General features: G+C 39.2%; 1 protein-coding gene across 3 annotated transcripts in view; it reads right to left on the bottom strand.

Annotated features, from left to right (window-relative positions):
• RPS6KA6 (ribosomal protein S6 kinase A6) overlaps window positions 1-20,061 on the bottom strand; it is a 45,815-nt gene that overhangs the window by 19,192 nt on the left and 6,562 nt on the right. For all 3 annotated transcript variants that reach the window (XR_006105108.1, XM_042480486.1, XM_042480487.1), the window contains exons 2-5: window positions 12,016-12,075; window positions 5,241-5,360; window positions 2,954-3,035; window positions 2,059-2,139 (exon numbers count right to left, since the gene is read on the bottom strand). Coding sequence is in view for 2 of the 3 variants with exons in the window: in XM_042480486.1 (XP_042336420.1) it covers window positions 2,059-2,139; window positions 2,954-3,035; window positions 5,241-5,360; window positions 12,016-12,075 (343 nt within the window). In the remaining variant the exon portion in view is untranslated. The remainder of the gene's footprint in view (window positions 1-2,058; window positions 2,140-2,953; window positions 3,036-5,240; window positions 5,361-12,015; window positions 12,076-20,061) is intronic.

The raw sequence follows: 20,061 nt of genomic DNA, 5'->3' as shown, positions 1-20,061 counted from the left end.
ATTTTTTTGCCCTCTCTGGGCCATTTTAGATGTAGAAGAGCCCCCCCCCCCCCCCCGCAACACAAGGAATTAACTCAGAAGTGAACATTGAAATTCCTCCCTATTTTAAAACAGGTTTCTTTGGGGCCCAAAATGGCCAGGGAGAAAGCACAGATGTGGCAAAACTGTCCACTCACAACCCTGTGGCATTTGAGTGTCGCATTTGTTGGAGGGGAAAAATCGGTGGTCCTGGAGGCTGCGATTGGCCACACTTTACTCACTCCTGCTTTAAGAACTTTCAGGTGAAAAATATATCAGTTAAATTCATTATCTGTTTGTCCTTTGTAAATACAATTGGCCCTCCTCATAGGAGGGCTTGACTTCCGTGGTTTTGAGCTTACGTGGAAGGCAAGCCCCACTAGAAATAATGAGGTGTGTACCCTAGCACCGCCACGAGCATGCGTCTCATTATTTCCTATGGGGCTTGAGCATATGCTCATTTCCCCATATGCAGTGGAGTCCAAAACAGATCCCCCGCATACAGGGAGAGCGGACTGTATCACTATTACTTCGCATAAGCAGAATCTTCAGCGTGAATTCAGCTGAACATTATTAGGACAGACAAGCAAATATGTGCAAGAAACACATTTCATGCTGGATTACAATTAACTTCCCAATTTGGTCATGTTGAGGTAAACATCTAACATTTAGGAGACCAGTGACAGGCTACCAGCATGTCATATACTATCACTCATGCAAATTACTCTTGAGCAAAGGGCCTTTTGAACATTTAACAGCAATTTTTTAAATACATGCGTATGAAACTACACTTATTTTGAGCAAGGCCAGTTGTGGAAGTAGTGCAAAAAGATCCTGTATTTTCAATTTCAATTGAATAAGCTGTCCTGGTATTTTTCTGATATCGTTATTTTTTTGTAGTAAGAAGGCATGTATTTACTTTGCCATCAGGAGGATTATCAGAGTAACTGCTATACTCCAGGGAGATTAATTGAAATGCTTAAAGCTGTCTTAAAACTTTGGCCAGAAACGTTCAGTTGAAGATTTCCAGGTACTTTTCATACAGACCATAGTTAAACAATATGCAACATTATCACAAGATGTGGTAACAACCAGCTTCAAATGTGTAGCAGAACTCTTCCACTAATTCATTTTTCAACAGCTCTAATCCTGATGGCTAAATATGATTTCTAACACTGGAGGCAATATGCCTCAATAGCAAAGGAAGAAGGTCAATGCTTCCTATATACAGGCTTCCCACCCGCAATCATCCTGGCCAAGATGGGAAAGAAAATAATGGATTAAATAGGACTTGGGTTCATCTGGAAGAGAACCTCCAATTTTGGTTCATTTTTAATGAGCACAAAGCAGCCACCCACTGGTTACTCGCATAGCATCTCTACATGTCAGTACCCTAGACTTGCTACTCCCAATTAGGAAGCAAAACGGTCAGTAACTCAAGCTGTAACACCCTTTTGAAGACGGATAATTCTTTCTCAGGAGGTCTTTAAGCAGAGGCCGGATGGCCATCTGTCGGGGATGCTTTGATTGAGATTTCCTGCATGGCAGAATGGGGTTGGACTGGATGGTCCTTGTGATCTCTTCCAACTCTACGATTCTATGAGTCTATGATTTTAAGTTGTGTTACAGAAATAAATAGCCATCTTCAATCACTGTTCCTCAGACTTTTCGTACTAGAGGCAACCTGCCCCCCCACCACAAAAGAAAAAAAAAGAAAGAAAAGAAAGAAAAGAATTAAATTTAGAATTACAGTTCCCATAAAAGGTTTACCTTTTGTCATTTATGAGAAAGAATTATCCGTCTTCAAACGGATGTTACAGCCTGAGATTGACTGTTTTGCTTCTTAATTGGGAACTTTTTCAACCTCCATTGAAATCGGCTTAATCTATCTGGTTAAATTACATTATGGATCATAATCAGGTGTTAAAATTAGTATAATTAGTCTTTTTACCGATTTTGGGGTGAAATTCAAATTCTACAGGTGGGATACTGTTTGACAAACCCACACCACAACACTGCAAACAACAAAGAAATACTCACCATAGTGCAGTTTGACAATAAATGGATGATTTACTTCTACTAATATATCTCTCTCCATCTTTGTACGAACTCTATCTCGAACTGCAAATGAAAATAACAGTTGTACACATAAATACATAATTTGATTATGTATATATCCTAATCAGGATAAAACAGTGTCTCCTGTTGATATGTGGGCCTGTCGATTCTATGTTACTATATAACCACTAAAAACTGTAGTAGGCACAATCCACATATCATTCTCTCTCCATAAACCAATAATGGTCTCTATACAAAATCATTCTAATATTCTTCAATGGAGATGACACAGGAAAGATTCAAGTGACTGGGCATTCACCAAACACATACCAACATTAACTCAAACATCATGAAAAATTTGCTCATACTAACAATAATTTAATTTAATTTAATATATATATATACACACACACACCTTGATCTTGCCCCCACCCTTTATATATATTAAAAAAGCAAATTTTGATCTTGCCATTTTATATGAAGGACACCATCTTACTACACTATTATATTTAATGGGACTTGAGCATCCATGGATTTTGGTATCCACGGGGGTCCTAGAACCAAACCCCAGTGGATATCAAGGGCCAGCTGTACTGTCTCGACCCAAGGAAACAGCTGGGTAAACCACAACTCTGTCCATCATTAAATGGTATACTTTTAAGCAAACAGTAAGTGGGTCTCATAATAGCCTTCTGATGTGTGCCTTGAAGGAACAAAGCCTAAAACTTCAAAGCCAAAGGATTCAAGTATCACTATCTTCAATTGGCCATATAAGTATCTTAAATACAGGGATGACTTTTACAAACTATTTAGCAACTAAACAAGTATGCGCAACAAAACAATTAGTTTACTGAGCTTTTTCTTTTCTTAAACATACCTTTCAAAGAAGCTTTCTTCAGAACTTTCATTGCATACAGCTGCCCAGCATCGGGACCAATAATTTTCCTTACAAGGAAAACCTAAGCAAAGAAGAAAAATATTTTTATAAGCAATTGCTAAACTGTGTATAACTAGGTTGTCCAACACTGAAGTCAAACAATTTTAAGAGAGCAATGAATCCCAAAACATTTAATTCAGTAAGCTCCTGAAAGGTATGCAAAATAAGCCTGAAGTACTACTTCCTATTTCCTATATACCTCAGCTAAGGAAGTAGATGCGGTCCTAGCCATTACTTCTTTAACAGAATACAGTAATTTGGTACCAGAAATAGCATGGAAAGAATAAAGACAGATTCCTTCATCGCAAAAAAAGGTCAACATATTTCAACAATCTTTTCATCCAAAACTAATATGCCCAGATAAGTCTATCATGAGTAAACACAAACATTTTGAATCTTGTAGAAACCACGTGAAAACTTCTTCCAAAATGCATCCAAGGATGACCTTTTTCTTTCACCAGCCTTCACTTTTCTTATGATTTTCATCTTGGTGGTCACACATATCAATACTTAACATGGTAAGATGCTAGCTGGTGAATGGGATTCTGCCTAAACTGCTTTCCCGCTTTCTTTCTGTTTTGCTGGTCATGCACATTTAATAAGGGATTCTAGAAGCAGCTGCCATTTACCTTGACTGTTATGGGCAGACACATGCAGCTACAGTAAGATCTGCTAGAGGAGAATCCTATTCTTTTCTAGCTCAAGCTTTAATTGTTTACTACAGACACACTGCTGCAACCCACCCCTGAAAATTTGCTTTTCTCCAGCCCTCCCTTCACCAATACAAATGCTAATATAAATTCCAGCTAGAAAGAGGAAAAGGAAGCTTGGAAGGTGTAAATGACTCAGTAAAAGTCAGAAAGTAAAATTAACTTTACTGCCTCTAATCTCAATTCTCTAAACTGAATTCTATAAAAATGAATATAATCCATAACTAGTAAGAAATGATAGGTTGTGCAAAACAGACTAAAGACCAAAAACATGTAGATTTGTATCCTCTCCTTATGAAAGTGCAAACTCAAAGGATGAATGGTCACAAGTATCTCAGGGTGGTATGAAGGAGGACAGAAGGAAAGCAAAACCAATGAAGTTTTGAACATTATTTCATTCTTGGATTAGTATCATTAGAAGAATAGGAGTTACACAAGGTTAAAAACTGGTCTTCATTTACTCAAACTCCAATTTAGATATTAACACAGGCAAAGTTAACAATACTTCAGAAATAAGAGAACATTGAAATTCACATGCAAATGCATGGATAATAATGAACTAATACCTAACAATGAAAACAGAGAGGGAAAGAGAATGTAAGAACAGAAAGAGGAAGAATAATTTTAATCTTCTAATTATGGTTACATGCTCAAGCACCAAATATACCAACATTAGAATCACCATTCCACAACAATATTACATTTATTGTGCCCATCAATTCAGGAGTAAGTATAACATGCTTTTTTTTTAATCACAAGAACATATTTCTATACCATTTACATTTCAAAAGTGTAAAGCAGGGTAAAAGCAAAATCCGTAAATATTATGAGACATGAAAGAAAAAGAAAAAAGGGGGAAAGCAATTAGAATCTTCTGAGTTGTGTTTTGCAGAAACCAGCAGCTCATCCAAAACCTTCGCACATTTTAATGTTCAGTAATGATGCAACAGATGAACACACATATGTTTAAAGGACATTTTCATAGTTGTTTTAAATTATGTTGGCTAATCATTTACCTTCAACAAATCAAGGATGGTGTATCCGTTACATCAAATGCAAAATGTTCTAATTTCAAGAAAATTACTAAAATACATTTTAAAAAGGAAGTGCCTTGTGAGTGTGGATGAAGTGTAAAGAAGTGTTTCAGGAACTTACTATAGTCAGTGCCACATAACACAACTATACAATACCCTGCAAATGCATCCATCCCTATTTGAGTCTTCCACATTTTGCTGTCTTACAATTTGGAATAGACACTCATTTAACCAGCATTGTTTCCACTGAAGGTACATGAGATACTCCACATTGTGGAGGTGCAGAATAGGCCAGTTAAATCCACTTCCATCCCAAATTGTAACACAACAAACTGTGGAAAAATCAAGGACAAGGATGAATGTTTGTGTGAAGCACTGTTATATACCAACCCAACACAAAACAAACAAACGAAACACAAGTTAAAATGAAAACATGAGTCTGCTTAGAGCATTTCGAATCAAGGAAAACTCCTTTCGTCTTACCTTTCCAAATGATCCCTGACCAAGGACTTTAAGTAATTCAAACTGTGCAGGATCTGCTTTTTCACATCCTTCTTTCACATGGTGAGTAATAGGGATCTCTTTCACAATTCCTTCATCGTCCTATTCAAGCAAAAATGTAGTAACAAATCCTTATTCCCTATACAAGTCCCTATTTATACATCTGTAAAAGGCAATATGATTTATAATTCATTCTTCTCTTAAAAACTTGAGTTCAACTTCTATGGCCAGTAGCAAATCCCAAGGACTGAAACTGACTTCTAGATCCACTAAAGTTACCTACCTTTAGGTTACATGGTTTCCAACTTTACCTGGAGATGCCAGAGATTTGAGCCTGACACCTTTTGTGTGTATGGCTTTTACAAAAGTTAAAAACAGTCACATTAAAACTTTAATTTAAAATAGCTTTAAAGGGCAGTTGAAATGGATGTTTTAATCTCCTGTCTCCTTCTCTTTCGTTCTCTCATCCTTTTTCTCCTTGTGCCCTTAGTTCACCTAGGTCCAGAACACACTGCAGAAATAATCCAGTTTGAGACCGCTTTAACTGCCCTGGCTCAATGCTAGGGAATAATTCAGGGAACTGTAGCTTTGTGAGACATTTAACTTTCTCTGTCAAGAGAGCTCCGGTGCTGCAATAACCTACAATTCCAAGGACTCCCTAGCGCAGAGCCAGGTCAGTTAAACTGGTCTTGAACTGGATTATTTCTGCTGTGTGTTTTCAATAACATCAATAACATCCAAAATCTACGAAACAGTGATACCTTTACTGGGCCAACCAAAATGCAGAAATTACATGTCACAAGCTTTCGAAGCCCAACTAGGTTATTCATCAGGAAAAGGTATTTAAAATAATACAGGAGGAAGGGAAATGACTACGTTAGTCAAAGGCCTGCACTTTGAAAGTGGTGGTGGTTTCTGAGCATGGAGGGCTATCTATGCAGGCAGGCCACTCCTCCATCTGGCCATGTGGCATTGGGAGACCTAGCATTTTAAAGTCCTGGAACTTTAAATACCATTAGCAAAACAAAAGGGTACTTCCTATGAGATCCAGGATTTCTAGTTAAACTTGTTTTTGTGATAACAATGATGATGATTTGGGGTGTGAGAATGGATTTCGCAACCTGGCTAGGGAGAAAAAGGAAAATGTGGCCAGTGAGAGGCAGTGGTTAATGAGATTAACCCATTAAAGTCAGTTCATAGAAAGATCTTGTAGCACCTTTGAGACTAACTGAAAGAAAGATCCGTCAGTGATATCTTTATTGGCCAACCGAAATGCACAATATACTTGTTGCAAGCTTTCGAAGCTCCATGGGCTTCTTCATCAGGCAAGATGTTACAAACTAAACAGGAGGAAAAACAACAACTGGAGATGTTAGTCAGATGCCTGCATGTTGTTTCAGTCCTTAGTAAAGATGGTATGCTGGGGAGGATGTCTTTTGCAGGCAGGCTCCTCCTCCTTCTGGCCATAGGGAGATTTTCAAAGTCCAGGAAACTTAAAGTACATTGGCATCTCAACAGGGAACCCTCTTTTGAAGTAATTAAATTGCCAGCATTTTTCTTTCTTTCAGTTAGTCTCAAAGGTGCTACAAGATCTCTCTACGTACTGATTTTACAGACTAACACAACTATACAGTACCTTTGAATTCTACCATTAAAGTCAGTTTGGAAAATTTCTGTTTGTATTTGGATAGGTTTCTTTGGCTGGACCACCATAGAGCAAAACCAGTGCTTCCCATACCTTTACAAATAGAGCTGGGAAGTGTCTAAAATCTTCTATTCAAAGCAGAACTTGGAAAATCATATTTGGTAGGACCACAGCTTCCACATGTTTTTAACACCTTGAATGTTACTAATGTTACTAATCTGGCAACCCTAACCATATTCAACGTTGGAACGTTTCTAATGTGTATCATATCTACCTTTGCTTTCTGCAAATATCAGTTACATGTCCCTTGTTCTATCTTCTAACATACATTACTGTCAACATGCCATCTTATGAGATCTGATCACATACATGGAAGTAATGGCTAAAATACTTTATTACAACTAATAAATAAATAAATAAATATCAGAAGCTAGCACATTTTGCCAGATCTAGGTAAGTCCAGATGGATAAAAAATAAACCATAACTGACGCCACACTAAAAGGGACAAACACGGATTACTCCCGTTTGGTTTATTCTTTTATTTACAATTCTTTTTAACCAAAAAGTTAAAAAGAAATGTTTAGGTAGGCCTCTGAGTAAAATAATAATCATGCTATTCACTATTGAAAGGAGGAAGGCTACATATTCAAGGGATGTGGCAGAGGAGAGTCCCTTCTCCCTATGCAGTTTTATAAATCTATAAACTCATATCACTCCTTTACAGAAGTCTCTTCTTATCTGATGGGTTAGGGACCGGAGCACTGTCAGAAAGTAGAACTGGTTGAAAAGTGGAACCCTGGTGTTTGTAGCTTATAAATGAATTCTGGCCACTGAAGAATGTAAATAATAATAATAATAATAATAATAATACCCCACCCTTCTTCCAAGGCTGGGACTCAGGGTGGCTTACAACATTAAAACACACTCTGTATCACATTCAAATGTATGCAAAAGCTTAATAACATACTATGTGTATGTATACACACACACACACACTGTATTATAAGCACAAGTACTGTACAGTAATACTGTAAAGTAATACTGTAATACTGCCCACAATCTCAAAAGCTCCACGATCAACCAAACGCAAACTGAAAGAGCACTGCCCACAATCTCAGAAGCACCATGGACCAAATGCAGGGGGGGCGGGCGGGCGGGGGCTTTGAAATGCTACGGAGCTTGTTATGGACTGTTCTCATGTGCATGTGTATGCATGCTGCTTTCAAATTAAGCTGGGGGGGGGGTGGAGGTACCAAACCTTCATAGTCAACAGCACCTTTCCCCCGCCTTAGTTCATTTTGCAAGCAGCGTGCATTGTGAGCAGTCCAAAGCAAGCGAACTTCCATAGGAAAAAGAACTGATACAAGCCCTATCTTTCCACACTTGCAAATTACACAAACAAGTTTCATTAATTTAAGGCGGGATCTGCTCTTTCTACATGCAAGCCTCAGGACTGTGCACACATGTGATCCCAAGCGAGTCTCTAAGGCAAGAATAATTGACATTAAGAGAGAACCCCTTATTGAGTTATTGGAACATGTCTGTAATTTGCAAGTGTTGAAAAAGTAAGTTGTCAAAAACCTGGGGATTCCTCTACGCTGACTTCTAAAAATGTCCTCCTGTTCCCCATGATGTTAAGGGATGAGAAGTCACAAGGACTGTATTTTCAAAATCGGGATGAATTTAAGGCATGTAATAGGAAGCTGTTTTCTTCTTAAATTACCAGCTTCCTCCAACTATGCACTGATGATATAAACACTATAAAGGTCAAAATTCCCAGTGTATAAAAACACTTACGTCAGAGCCTCTTATTCCTCCTCTCACATAAGATTAGAAGGCATCTAAGTACTTTTCTCATACATATTAAAAATGCATGCCTCCCTTAAGGAAAAAAAGGCATTCACGTTGCCTAGTGACAGGAAAAAACAGAAGCTATATCAATCAGTACTAATGAAGTCTTTAACTGATGCCACACACAAGACGTTCAACAATGCTATTGTCAAATTTTAATAAATGTGAACATTTACAGAAAGCAGATTCGACCACATCCTGTTTCTATATTCAAGACACATCTTAAACTACTCTTCTCTGACATCACAACTGGTTTCTGTGGAAACTGACACCATCGTAATTAAATAGGAACTTGATGAAAACAGTTTTCATGCAATTGTCAGTGAAAATGATATAATCTCTCTCCTATAATACAACTCTAAACACTTGCTTGCTGAGTCACTCTAGACCCCACATGTAACTGAATTATATTCCTCAGTACATTCACTAATTTGGAAAGCTACAGCCAGTGAATCCTAAATACTGAGTAGCAGCACACAGAGTAACAGAAGAACTTGGAAGCTCAACAGCTGTTTAGCGTGGGCAGTAGTGGCATAAGCAGAGCAGAACTACGAGGGAGAGAGGAAACAGGTGCTGGGTAACTGTATAGTGCTCTTACTCAATTGTTGCTTCAGACTCAGCACTCCTCCCCCTTGGCTTTTGGACCTGCTACAGCCTTCCAAGTCTTTCTTACCTTTCCACTTCCTATTCCTAGACCTACGTTCCTCTATTAACAAGTCTGATCAGCTTCCTTTAATTTCTCTGTTGCGGCAACCTGACTTCACAACTGGGAACATTAGTAGCATAAATCAAGAGCAGACAGGTGTAGCTCAGAACGTGGCAGCAATTTAGCTTTGGATATTCAAAAGGGTCCCACTACTGTTCTTTTCTTCTTCTTCACCCACCCTCACATAAAGCCAAGAACAACAACAACAACAACAGAATTTACATTTCTATACAGCTTAATTGTGAACTCAGCACTCTCTAAGCAGTTTACAATCTATAAGCCAATTGCCCCCAACAAGCTGGGTACTCATTTTACCGACCTACGAAAGAATGGAAGGCTGAGTCAACCCTGAAGCCCTAGGATTGAACTCACAACCTTGTGGCTGCAGTACTGGCATGACACAAGGCCATACAACCATCACAGCAGCCAAAGGTGAGCTATCAAGCCAAGACATTTTGTTTGAAGAACTGTATCCAGCTGAGCTCTTAACAAAAACACCAGTCTTTCTGTAGTCTGGAGTGGGTAGAAGGGAGTATCTGGATCTAGCAGTATATCAGCAAGGTTTTCTGACTCACAATCATTTAACTATTGCAACAGGAAAATGATTCCCTGCCACCCTACATTAGGAAGCTGAAGTTAAAAATGGCTGCGGGAATCAAGAGTAGATTTTATATGGAAACACTGTGAGGTCCTGGGTTCAGAGTTCTTTAAGCGCATGTCTTCCGCACAAGATTGGTAGATCTCATGACTCTAGTCAAAACCAAGGTTGAAATCTGCCCAGCCCTGCTTTAAGTAGTTTGCCTTGCCATGTACTGTTACTACATGTAGATTACACTACAGATTAAATGAAGTCTCGGGATTTTTTTTTAACAAATTCAGAAGGGCAAGATGAAGCAAGGATTTCTTCCATTTTAAAATTAAGCTTTAAAATGGGATGTAAAAGCTCACACTCTGCAGCAAGACAAGTGGCCTATTTAGTTCAAATCAATATGTGAAATCTAATCCTGTCCTTCTTGCCCCATGTTACAATGTCACAACACTGCAGTAACAGCAGAAGTCACAACTGGCAGAATATACCTTTCCACAAAAAGTGACACAGCAAGCCTGCCAGGTTTACTTTCCATAATCTTCTGTCCCTTTTAGCTCTCAAATTCAGCCCTCCAAGACGCTTATGTTTCTTGTTGCTGTTAGCTGCCCTCGAGTCGACCTCAACTCATGGCAACCCTGTCTAGTACACAGTGATGGGGAATACAATGCCTTGGACTCTTCTAATTTTAGTGCTCAGTTGTATATCTTTACTCTTCAGGATCTTGTCTAGTTCTTTCATGGAGGAGGGGGATTCCAACCTTCTTTCAGGATATTTATTACCTCTTGTAAGCCATTCCAGACCATTTGTGCTGCCCTGATGTTGGACTACATGACCTATTGCAACACCCTGCGGCTGGAAATGTAACATACTCTACATGAGGCTTTACTTGAGGAGCATACAAAAACTTCAGAAAGCCCAAGGAACAGCAAAACTATTTACTAGGACCAGTTTTATGATATACATAACAGGTTAATTGATGTTTCCAGAGACAATTCAAAGTGCACTTTATGATTATATACACACACACACACACACACACACACACACACACTTTAAAGTTGCTTTTCACTAAAGCTGCAGGACAGCCATGTATTCCAATTTCTTTCCCAAAAGCTATTAAAGTGCCCAGGGTCTGAGGATGATTCCTTCAAGCCTTTACAAATGCTGATGATATCCAGTTCTATGTTGACATTAAACATTCAAATGCTCAGTCTCTCCTAAATTAGTATTTGAAAGAATGGTCACCTGAAAAAGAGCTCACAGACTGGTGTTGGATCCAGATAAATAATATGCGATATTAGTAGTTTTTGCTGAGTTTTCCAGGAGCTAAATTTGTCAAGCTCCACACCAGAAGAGGTTTGGAATCTAAGAGTTATTCCTGATATCCAGGTACCAGTTACAACTTTATAATAACTCTATTTGCTGTGTCAGCCACTCTCCCTCCTGAAGGCCTTGCAATGTTAACCTATTCTTTTATGAACTTGCTTTCTTAATTGCACATTGCCTTCGTAATTGCTTTCTTAACTGCACTCCTGAAGACAATGCAGATGCTACAAATTGGAAAATGCCGCTACCCACTTCGTCATGGATGTGAGGCATCATCATCATCACTTCCAACCAGTTTTTCTTCTAGTTGCACTAACATCCCATATACACATGTTTTAATTCAAGGTGCTGGTGATTATTTACCAAGCAGTTCATGGCTTGGGTCCCAGCCTTGCCCATAAGGTGGCAAAGATAACATCAGGCGTCTGTTCCTGCTGGATCTTCTCCTGTGGATTCACGTAAGGGGAAAGGCAGAGGAAGAAGAAAGCAATGACTGGTCTCTCCTGCTCCAGCTAGACTACTTTGCATTGTTTGGGGTATATAAACTTCACAAATGACAATTAGATTAAACTATTTTAAACTAATTTATAGCAGCTCCCGGCATTATGAACAATTATGGTTTATTATAGAAGTACTTACATTATAGGAATACGGTTCTCCCTCTTCCATAGGTTCGTCTACCATTTTAATGCCATTTAGCTGCAAGAAGAAAATAGTAATGAGGTGAAATTAGAAACACAAATAACCACACAATATACTTCCAATACATTATTATTGGTAATCCAATGTTCTCTAATCAAACCGAAATCTGAAAAGCTGATACCCATTTCTTTAAGTAGCCCTAAAATTAGCTCTTTCTGTGGAGTATCCCAATTCATAGATAACGCATTGCATCACCATATAAAACCTTGTTCAGAATATATTAACAAATCAGGCATTTGTTTTATATAAATGAAAGAAGATGTCAAATTTGTACAAAAATGTCACTATATAATATACTTTGTCGCATACTAGTTTATTTTAATCAAGAACCTAAAATGTCACAGTTATTGGCTCCAGATTAGGAGAGATTGTATCTATCTGTACAATATTTTGATCACGGAGCACTGCAAGTTTCCAACCAAAGGCGATACGGTCACATGATATTCTGTGTATGTATTCAGACAATAAGAGAACACATTTCCAGCCATGACAATTTAATGCTATGTAATACTGAGCAATACTGTACTGTGGAAAAATGAATGGAAAAGAGTAGAAAGTCCAGCATTTCCAGTTAACATCAAGAGGAGGCAACTGCCTAGTGCCATTTCTAAAGATCAAATCTAAACTTCAAGCGATAGTCTGTAATCCTCCCATGTTTAGTCTAGGCAGAATGCTACTGATATGTTTTAGAATTTTGAAAGCAATATCTACTCAAGCTTCCTGTTACTAAAGGCCAAATCTCATTGAACCTCCCTTAATTCAAAATGCTTGGAACCAGAAGTGTTCTGTATTTCAGACAGTGGTGCCTCGGGTTACGAAATTAATTCGTTCCGCCGCCGCTTTCGTAACCCGAAAAGCATTCGCAAGCCGAAATGCCATAGGCGCTAATGGGGAAAAGCCGCGATTTCGTGCGAAAAAGCGCCGAAAAGCACCAAAATTTTTTTCGTAACCCGAAATAACCTTCGTAACCCGGAACAATTATTTTCAATGGATTTTTTTCGTAACCCGGAAATTTCGTAACGTGGGTATTTCGTATCCCGGGGTACCACTGTATATATATATATTTTTTTTTACTGATTTTGGAATGTCGGAATTTGTGTATACAGTTGGCCCTTCGTTTGCGTAGGGGATCCATTCTTGACATACACACACCCTGCAAAAACGGAGGCTTGTGTGTATTCAAGGGCTTGAATTGGGTGCGGCCAAGGGATGCGCACCATTAGTTCGCCCCTCCGCGCATAGTCGAAGTCATGGATCTCAGATCCGCAAGTTAGGAGGGGCACCTGTACATACATATAGTGAGTGAGGGATGGAGGGAAAGCACACATCCAGTGCCCTCTGAGTTTTAACTCAAGGAGCCCTTTCTCCACCTCAGGGGGAAAGAGAAGAGGGGGAAGCTGGGGAGGACTTCAGTTCCTGCAACTCTGCTCACAGAAGGTCCCTGTAATAAACAGACATCCCAAATGCTTCCCACAGTTTCTGCTCTTTTAAGAAAGTAGCCCTCATAGCTGGGAAGGGAGGAAAGCATCTAAGCAGATTTGACCACTGCTGCCAAGTGGCACTTCACTTGGCCACAAGGGCAGGAAACATCCAACTAGATTCAGTCGCTGCCACCGACTGGTGCCTCACTTGGTGGCCCTATCTCAGGGTTTTCTAGGACTGAGAGTGTGCGACTCACCTAAGGTCACCCAATGGGTTTCCATTAAGCATTTTAAATTATAGTAATAATTAAACATTTTAAACTATAGTATAAAGGCATTTTAAATTGTCAGGGGTGCAGTTGCTATCAGTCCTAGCAAACACAGCTAATAGTAAAGGATGTTAGGATCTGGAGGACTCCTCTTGGTCCAGCTCTATGTAATATCAAACAAATAAATATTCCTCATGAGCAAATAAAGGAGATAGAGCTGGAAACTGATTTGAAAATAATGTTGTACCAATTATTTTAAATTGCCCTGATTTAAATGCCATCCTAAGGACAGTGTTCATAAATGTGAAAAAACAAACATCATTTTGAGAAGTGGAACTCTCTGCTTAAATAATAATAATAATAATAATAATAATAATGTTTATGTATATACTGCTTTTCCAAATTAGATCAAAGCGGTGTACAACAGGAAGTACAATACAAAGTAAAACAAAAACATAACAGGCCTCTCTCCCCCTCAAGATGGTGGTTGGAAGGAGGGCTTTTCTTCTTACAGGCATATATGGCTCAAACTACAAGGAATCACAATATTTTTTTAGGGTTTTTAGGCTATGTGCCCGTGTTCTGGAAGAACTTATTCCTGACATTTTGCCTGCATCTGTAACTGGCATCTTCATGTTTAAGAAACATGCATGCACCTGTTTCAAGACTAGGTATTCACCTAGGAGTATAAGTTAGGCATGCCCCCAAATACAATTCTACTAATATTGGTTTCATTTAATTAAAGGTCTCACTAAGTTACGCTACACAGATGACATCTTCAACTTTTTCTCCCAAACTACCAAGCGACTAAATTTGGTTGAACTACTGCACCTTACAAACAAGGCTAGACTGTACTAACCAAGAACTTGAAAAACCTGATAAACACAAGGCAAGATAATTATTAAATTTAATTAAATTAATTATGCTGTATTAATTACCATACTTTTCAGTAACAAGTCCTTATCATAACATCTCCACCATCTTACAGTGCACTCACACGCAAATACCCAGCAACCACATCCTGAGAAATGAATCCCACAAATAGATGTGTTGCTTAACATCAGTATTTATAGGGTGCTCTATAGAAGAGCTCTTAGGGTGGTTGACAATAAATAAGACAATAAAATTCAATTGCAACCAAGAATTGCTGCATGAATGAAAGTTAGAACATATCTGACTTTCTTTTAAGTCACTCAACCTAAAGCAGGTTACACAGCAGCTAAGAGCCAAATTCAGCAAAGAGCCACAGACCTACCACACTTGTAACAGAAAGGAGCCAAGCAGGCGTGAGTTGTACTTCCTAAGACTCAAGGTGAGTGCATGCAAAAGGCATCCACATTACAAACTACCAATAGTACTGGGAACACTTATAACATCAAGTCTGAGCCTAGATCTTTGCATTCTCCCCAACAAATGTGCAGCTTGCCTATCTTTAATACCATTAATGGAACTGGGTTACTTCAAAAGCTTTAGAAATTAATTCCCATTGAAGGAGGTTCCGCGTGTTCACTTCCTTTTGTGTTAGAGAGCCACCAACCCTGGTTTCCTTATTAAGACTTTATAATCTAAAAATGCAGTAAATTACTAAAAACACAGACAATGCAGAGTTTTCTTGTAAACCGAGTCTACCACTTGATTACATCCTTTTCAACAGAACTCTTCAATCAAAGAAAAGGGCAAATTAAGTGGTTTCTATCAATAAAACAGTAGGTTTCAAAAGTCTCTTGTATTTTTCAGCTCACATAAAGCAATTAAGTATTTACTAAATTCAAATAATAAGCCAGCCAGAAAGCACTAGCAGCTAATCAAAAGTCTTATTATTTTTAGTCATTACTTTTTAATTGCTCTGTCTAACACACATGGAATTGGTCTGGCAGAACAAGTACTTTTCAGCTGCTAATTTGCCAATAATCATCATGCATTACTTACTATTCGGGATAGTGATTGTTTTAAAGTGTGTGTGTTTTTTGGGGGGAAGAAGGTTTTTAAAAGTGGCAGAGTTTTAAAAAAAGCTAAGAAGGAACATTCTGCATCAACAGCAGAAAGTTTTCTGTGTTGCTTCCCATCATTTTAAAAGGCCAAAACCTGCAGCAACACTCTGGCAGATGAAGAGGTGTATAGTTTGCCTCTCATTAGTGGTTCAAGAATCCTTCAGCATTTTCCATTGCTGAGATACAGTATTTCCCCTGATCTATCTTTTCATTATCAGAGGTCTGTGGGGTGGGATTTACCCAACCTACCAACCTTAGCTTCATTGCTAGCATAAGTGTCTTTCAGGTGTTCGCTTACACATAAGCAATGCAACGAACGTCCCCTTTCTTCTTCCAGTAGCAGAGGAAGCAAACCAGAAGATGCTTCAGAAAGTCTTTCCATTAAATTATGTTTTGAGAGAGAGCCCATGAAGAAGAGGGGGGAAAACTTTAAAGGACACTTATGACCTATACCCACCGCCCAAAGAATGGAAATTCAGACCACAGATCACTCCCTCGTGTCACTCAAAAACACGGGCACATTGGTGGATTTTTCTTGTACCTTAAATTCCAAAGCAGTTAAGTACAGTACTGCAGCATGCCATAACCCCACTAGTTGAGCATGTAAGAGTGAAAGCGACAAACAAAGCAAACAGGAACGTAAAGGCTGACCCAAAGACAGGACCCACTGAACAAAGCAAACCTTCTGGAGAGGGAGTTGCTATTGCCATATAAGCCTCTCTTAAAGAAACAAGTCCCCCATATATACGGTATCATTTATAACCCCACCCTTCACATTACACTAGTGGTGCTGCTCCAGGTTTCCCCCCCAAAACACACTGCAGGATCTGAAGCTTCCCACAACAAGCCATGTCACACCTGGTGATGGGAAGTTAGGATAATGATAACTGGGCTGTTTGAATAAATGAAGCATATCAGATTGATGACTACCTTTAACTTCACCTCAAAGATAACAGCTTTGTGTGGAATAATTTCACACATTCAATTTCAAGGCCTCGTCATGAGTGATCCAGTAAATGTGTATGCGCATGAGAAGTATCAGCCATAAACAAGTTCAGGATGATATACAATAGCTAATCCAATGTTCTCATCTCTACTTGAAAGTGCAACGGAAACAAGTAAGAACAAGCTTTTATTTCCATTTAAGATTTCCCCCCCTCAAACCCCCAAATATCACTAGTAGCAGAGAAACCAGATGAACATCTCTAGCACACACATGAATCTCCAAAATACAGTACAGTGTTCCCTCCACATTTCCTGGGGTTAAGGGTGAAGGACCCCCATGAATGTGGAAAAACCACAAATAAAAGAACACTTATTATTTTGACCCAACGCCTTTCTAGGAATGTGCAGGTGCTCCAGTGCAACTCTACGGCCAACATCTGCCAGAGGTTGGTCACAGATTCATGTTGGAGGACCTACAAATGCCTAGAGAGGTGTTTTGACTAGGAACTCCTAGGTTCTCCAGCACAACTCTGTTGTCAACTTCTGGCAGAGTTGCGCTGGAGGGCCTAGAGAGTCCGAGAGGGAACATATTAATTAAAACCACAAATAATCAAATCCGCAGAAGTCACAGCCGCAAATGTGGAGGGCCAACTGTATCTACTACTTGCATATTCAGTTTGACACTATCTATGATACTTAGCAGTTCGCTTATATACATACACACAGTACACTTTAGAAAGTACATGTCCTTCAATAGGGATGTTCACCAAAAATGTATTCTGTACTTAGTGACTTGACAACCTAGATTAATGAAAACAGGTTTCACAATATAAATGTAAACAAAGTCAACCATAAAAAAGCAACTTAAAGTATTGATTTCATCACTATGAGGAATGTGGCAATCCAGTTGCTAAACTAAGGATGCACTTTTCTTTCTCACCAATTCAACAATAAGCGCACACACAAAAGAGGCACTGAGCTGGCAAAGCAGCAGAAAGAGCAAGGTTCAATTCATATTCATGACAATATTTGCTGTCTCCAAATCCAACAGCATTGTCCTAAGTAAACATCCTTTTTGTTATGGCTGAGTAATTCCATTCCAGGCTACTGTGTTATTCTGGCATTTGATTTCCTCATGAACTTCAAAGAGTAAAGCAACAGTTTCCCATGGACAAATCTGCTATTCTGATAGTGGAAATCTGAATCTATGGTTAAGAAATAGCAACAAGATCACAAACCATACAGCACAATTCGCTACTTAAATTATAATATATCCAAGATATTACAAGAAGAACCAAGTGTGTAACAGTATTCACATATCAAACACACAACAAAATGCCAAACTTCCATTAATTATCTAATAATGTTTTGAGAATGGATAAGGAAGACATTATGGATGAATGTGAATCTGCAGAACTTTAAGCTAGAAACCAAAACAAGAAATCTTTTCTACATTACCAATATTTTTTATAGTCACTTTAATTTCAAAACATGTCCAGCCATTTGGAAAGTATTCAGAACCTAGATAACAAGTTTCATATGTGACATAAGCAGTAACAACGCATATGGCATCAGTCAACATACCCATAACCCCCTGGTTTTTAAACAACTGATTTTAGCCTTTTCGGAAACTTTTAAAAACATTTAGCATGAAATGCCAGGAGTCAAACACAAGTAATGACAAAAACTTTTTAAACATTATCCAAGGAAATACCAGGATCCATACACAAGAAAGGCCACACCTTGGATTTCAGCAATAAAAGTGATTTCCTTGACTTCTTCTGAATGAACCAAAGCTTCTGAAGAGACCAAAGCTGAAGCCAGCGACAGGAGGCATCAGTGGTTCTTAGACTTTGGCCCTCTAGCTCAAAATGGTGGACCATAGGCTGCTGCCAGTCCCAGGCTTCTTTTGCACTGTAGAAATAATGCAGTTCGACACCACTTTAACAGCCATGGCTCAGTGCTATGGAATCCTGGGATCTGTAGTCTGCTCTGGCACCAGAGCTCTCACATAGAGAAGGCTAAGTATCTCACAAAACTACAAGTCCCAGAATTCCATAGCATTAAGCCAGGGCAGTTAAAGCTGGGTCAAACGACATTATTTCTGCAATGCAGATGCAACTGCAGTAATTTGCTGCCAGTCCCTGGAGAGCTTCCGGGAAAGAGGAAAAGAAATAAAGAATTGCAGCAAATGAGCACAAATGTGTTATCAGTCCCTGACCCACTGGGGAGGAGGGACTTGCTGGTCCCCACATCTGATAGCTTGAGCAGCACTGCTCTATCTGTGGTTCCCCAAGTAGGAGAGAGACAGGAAGCAGTTACTAACAAGGCTTAGGATGTTGCAGGCGAGCTGAAAGGTTGGCTAGCCTTTCTTGATGCAAAATTCCCCTCTGTGTGCATGTGCATGACTTCAAATGGCCTGCTGACCTACAGCAACCCCATGGTTCACCTCCACTATTTCTGCTTTCAGGACAGAACAAGGTAACCAAATTAGAGCAATGAGGAAGAGTCAGAAGCATGAAATGCCACATTGCGCTTTCTCCCTTCCTTCACTGGAACAGGGGGACAGGGAAACAACTGCTGCTTGGCAGCTTATTCCTGTACCCATTTACATAATGTGCAGTTTGTGTCAGGGATGATGGGAGTTGTAGCTCTTCACCTCTGGCTCGAACTCACCACCTGGTTGTGCACCGCGCTGACCAGTTTTGGCCAGTGGTTATAGCTTAGCAAGAGTTACAGAGAATAGGCTGAAGACCCTGACAAACTCTCCAAGCCTTCTCACTCTTGCTTCCACAGAAGTCTTCACCCTTCTTCAGGATCCAGCTGGTTCTTGTAGCTTCACCCAAGACACCAGACAACTCAGTAGTCTTATATAAAAGATCTACTTTATTCTACTATATACAGCTCCAAAACTATCCAACACAACTCCAATACAACAATACTATACTCCTCACTATCCACCACTACTACAACCCACAAAATACATTGGGATGCATAGTCATTATTATAGTCAATGCATGGTACCACCCACTGTTGTCTGTTTCCACCCAGTAGGCGTGTACATCATTCTCATTGGCTCTCTTGATTCATCCTACAATTAATTTCATCATCTCAGCCTTGACCACTTAACAATTGTCAGGTGTGTCCAATCATCCACTTTACATTTCTTGTCCTTGGCATTCAGGACTTGTTAATTGTATTACCATTTACACCTGTGTGGTTCTCAATTGGCTTCTGCTGAGTCACCCTGACTCTCACATACATGTTTTATTTCATTTACTGTATAACCCATGTTGCTTTTTCCTTAACAGTTTGGACCCAAGACTCACCTAGGTCCAAAACGCACTGCAGAAATAA

Source organism: Sceloporus undulatus, chromosome 7, assembly GCF_019175285.1.
Source record: "Sceloporus undulatus isolate JIND9_A2432 ecotype Alabama chromosome 7, SceUnd_v1.1, whole genome shotgun sequence".
Lineage (NCBI taxonomy): Eukaryota > Metazoa > Chordata > Lepidosauria > Squamata > Phrynosomatidae > Sceloporus > Sceloporus undulatus.
This window is presented reverse-complemented; position numbering and strand designations above follow the sequence as displayed.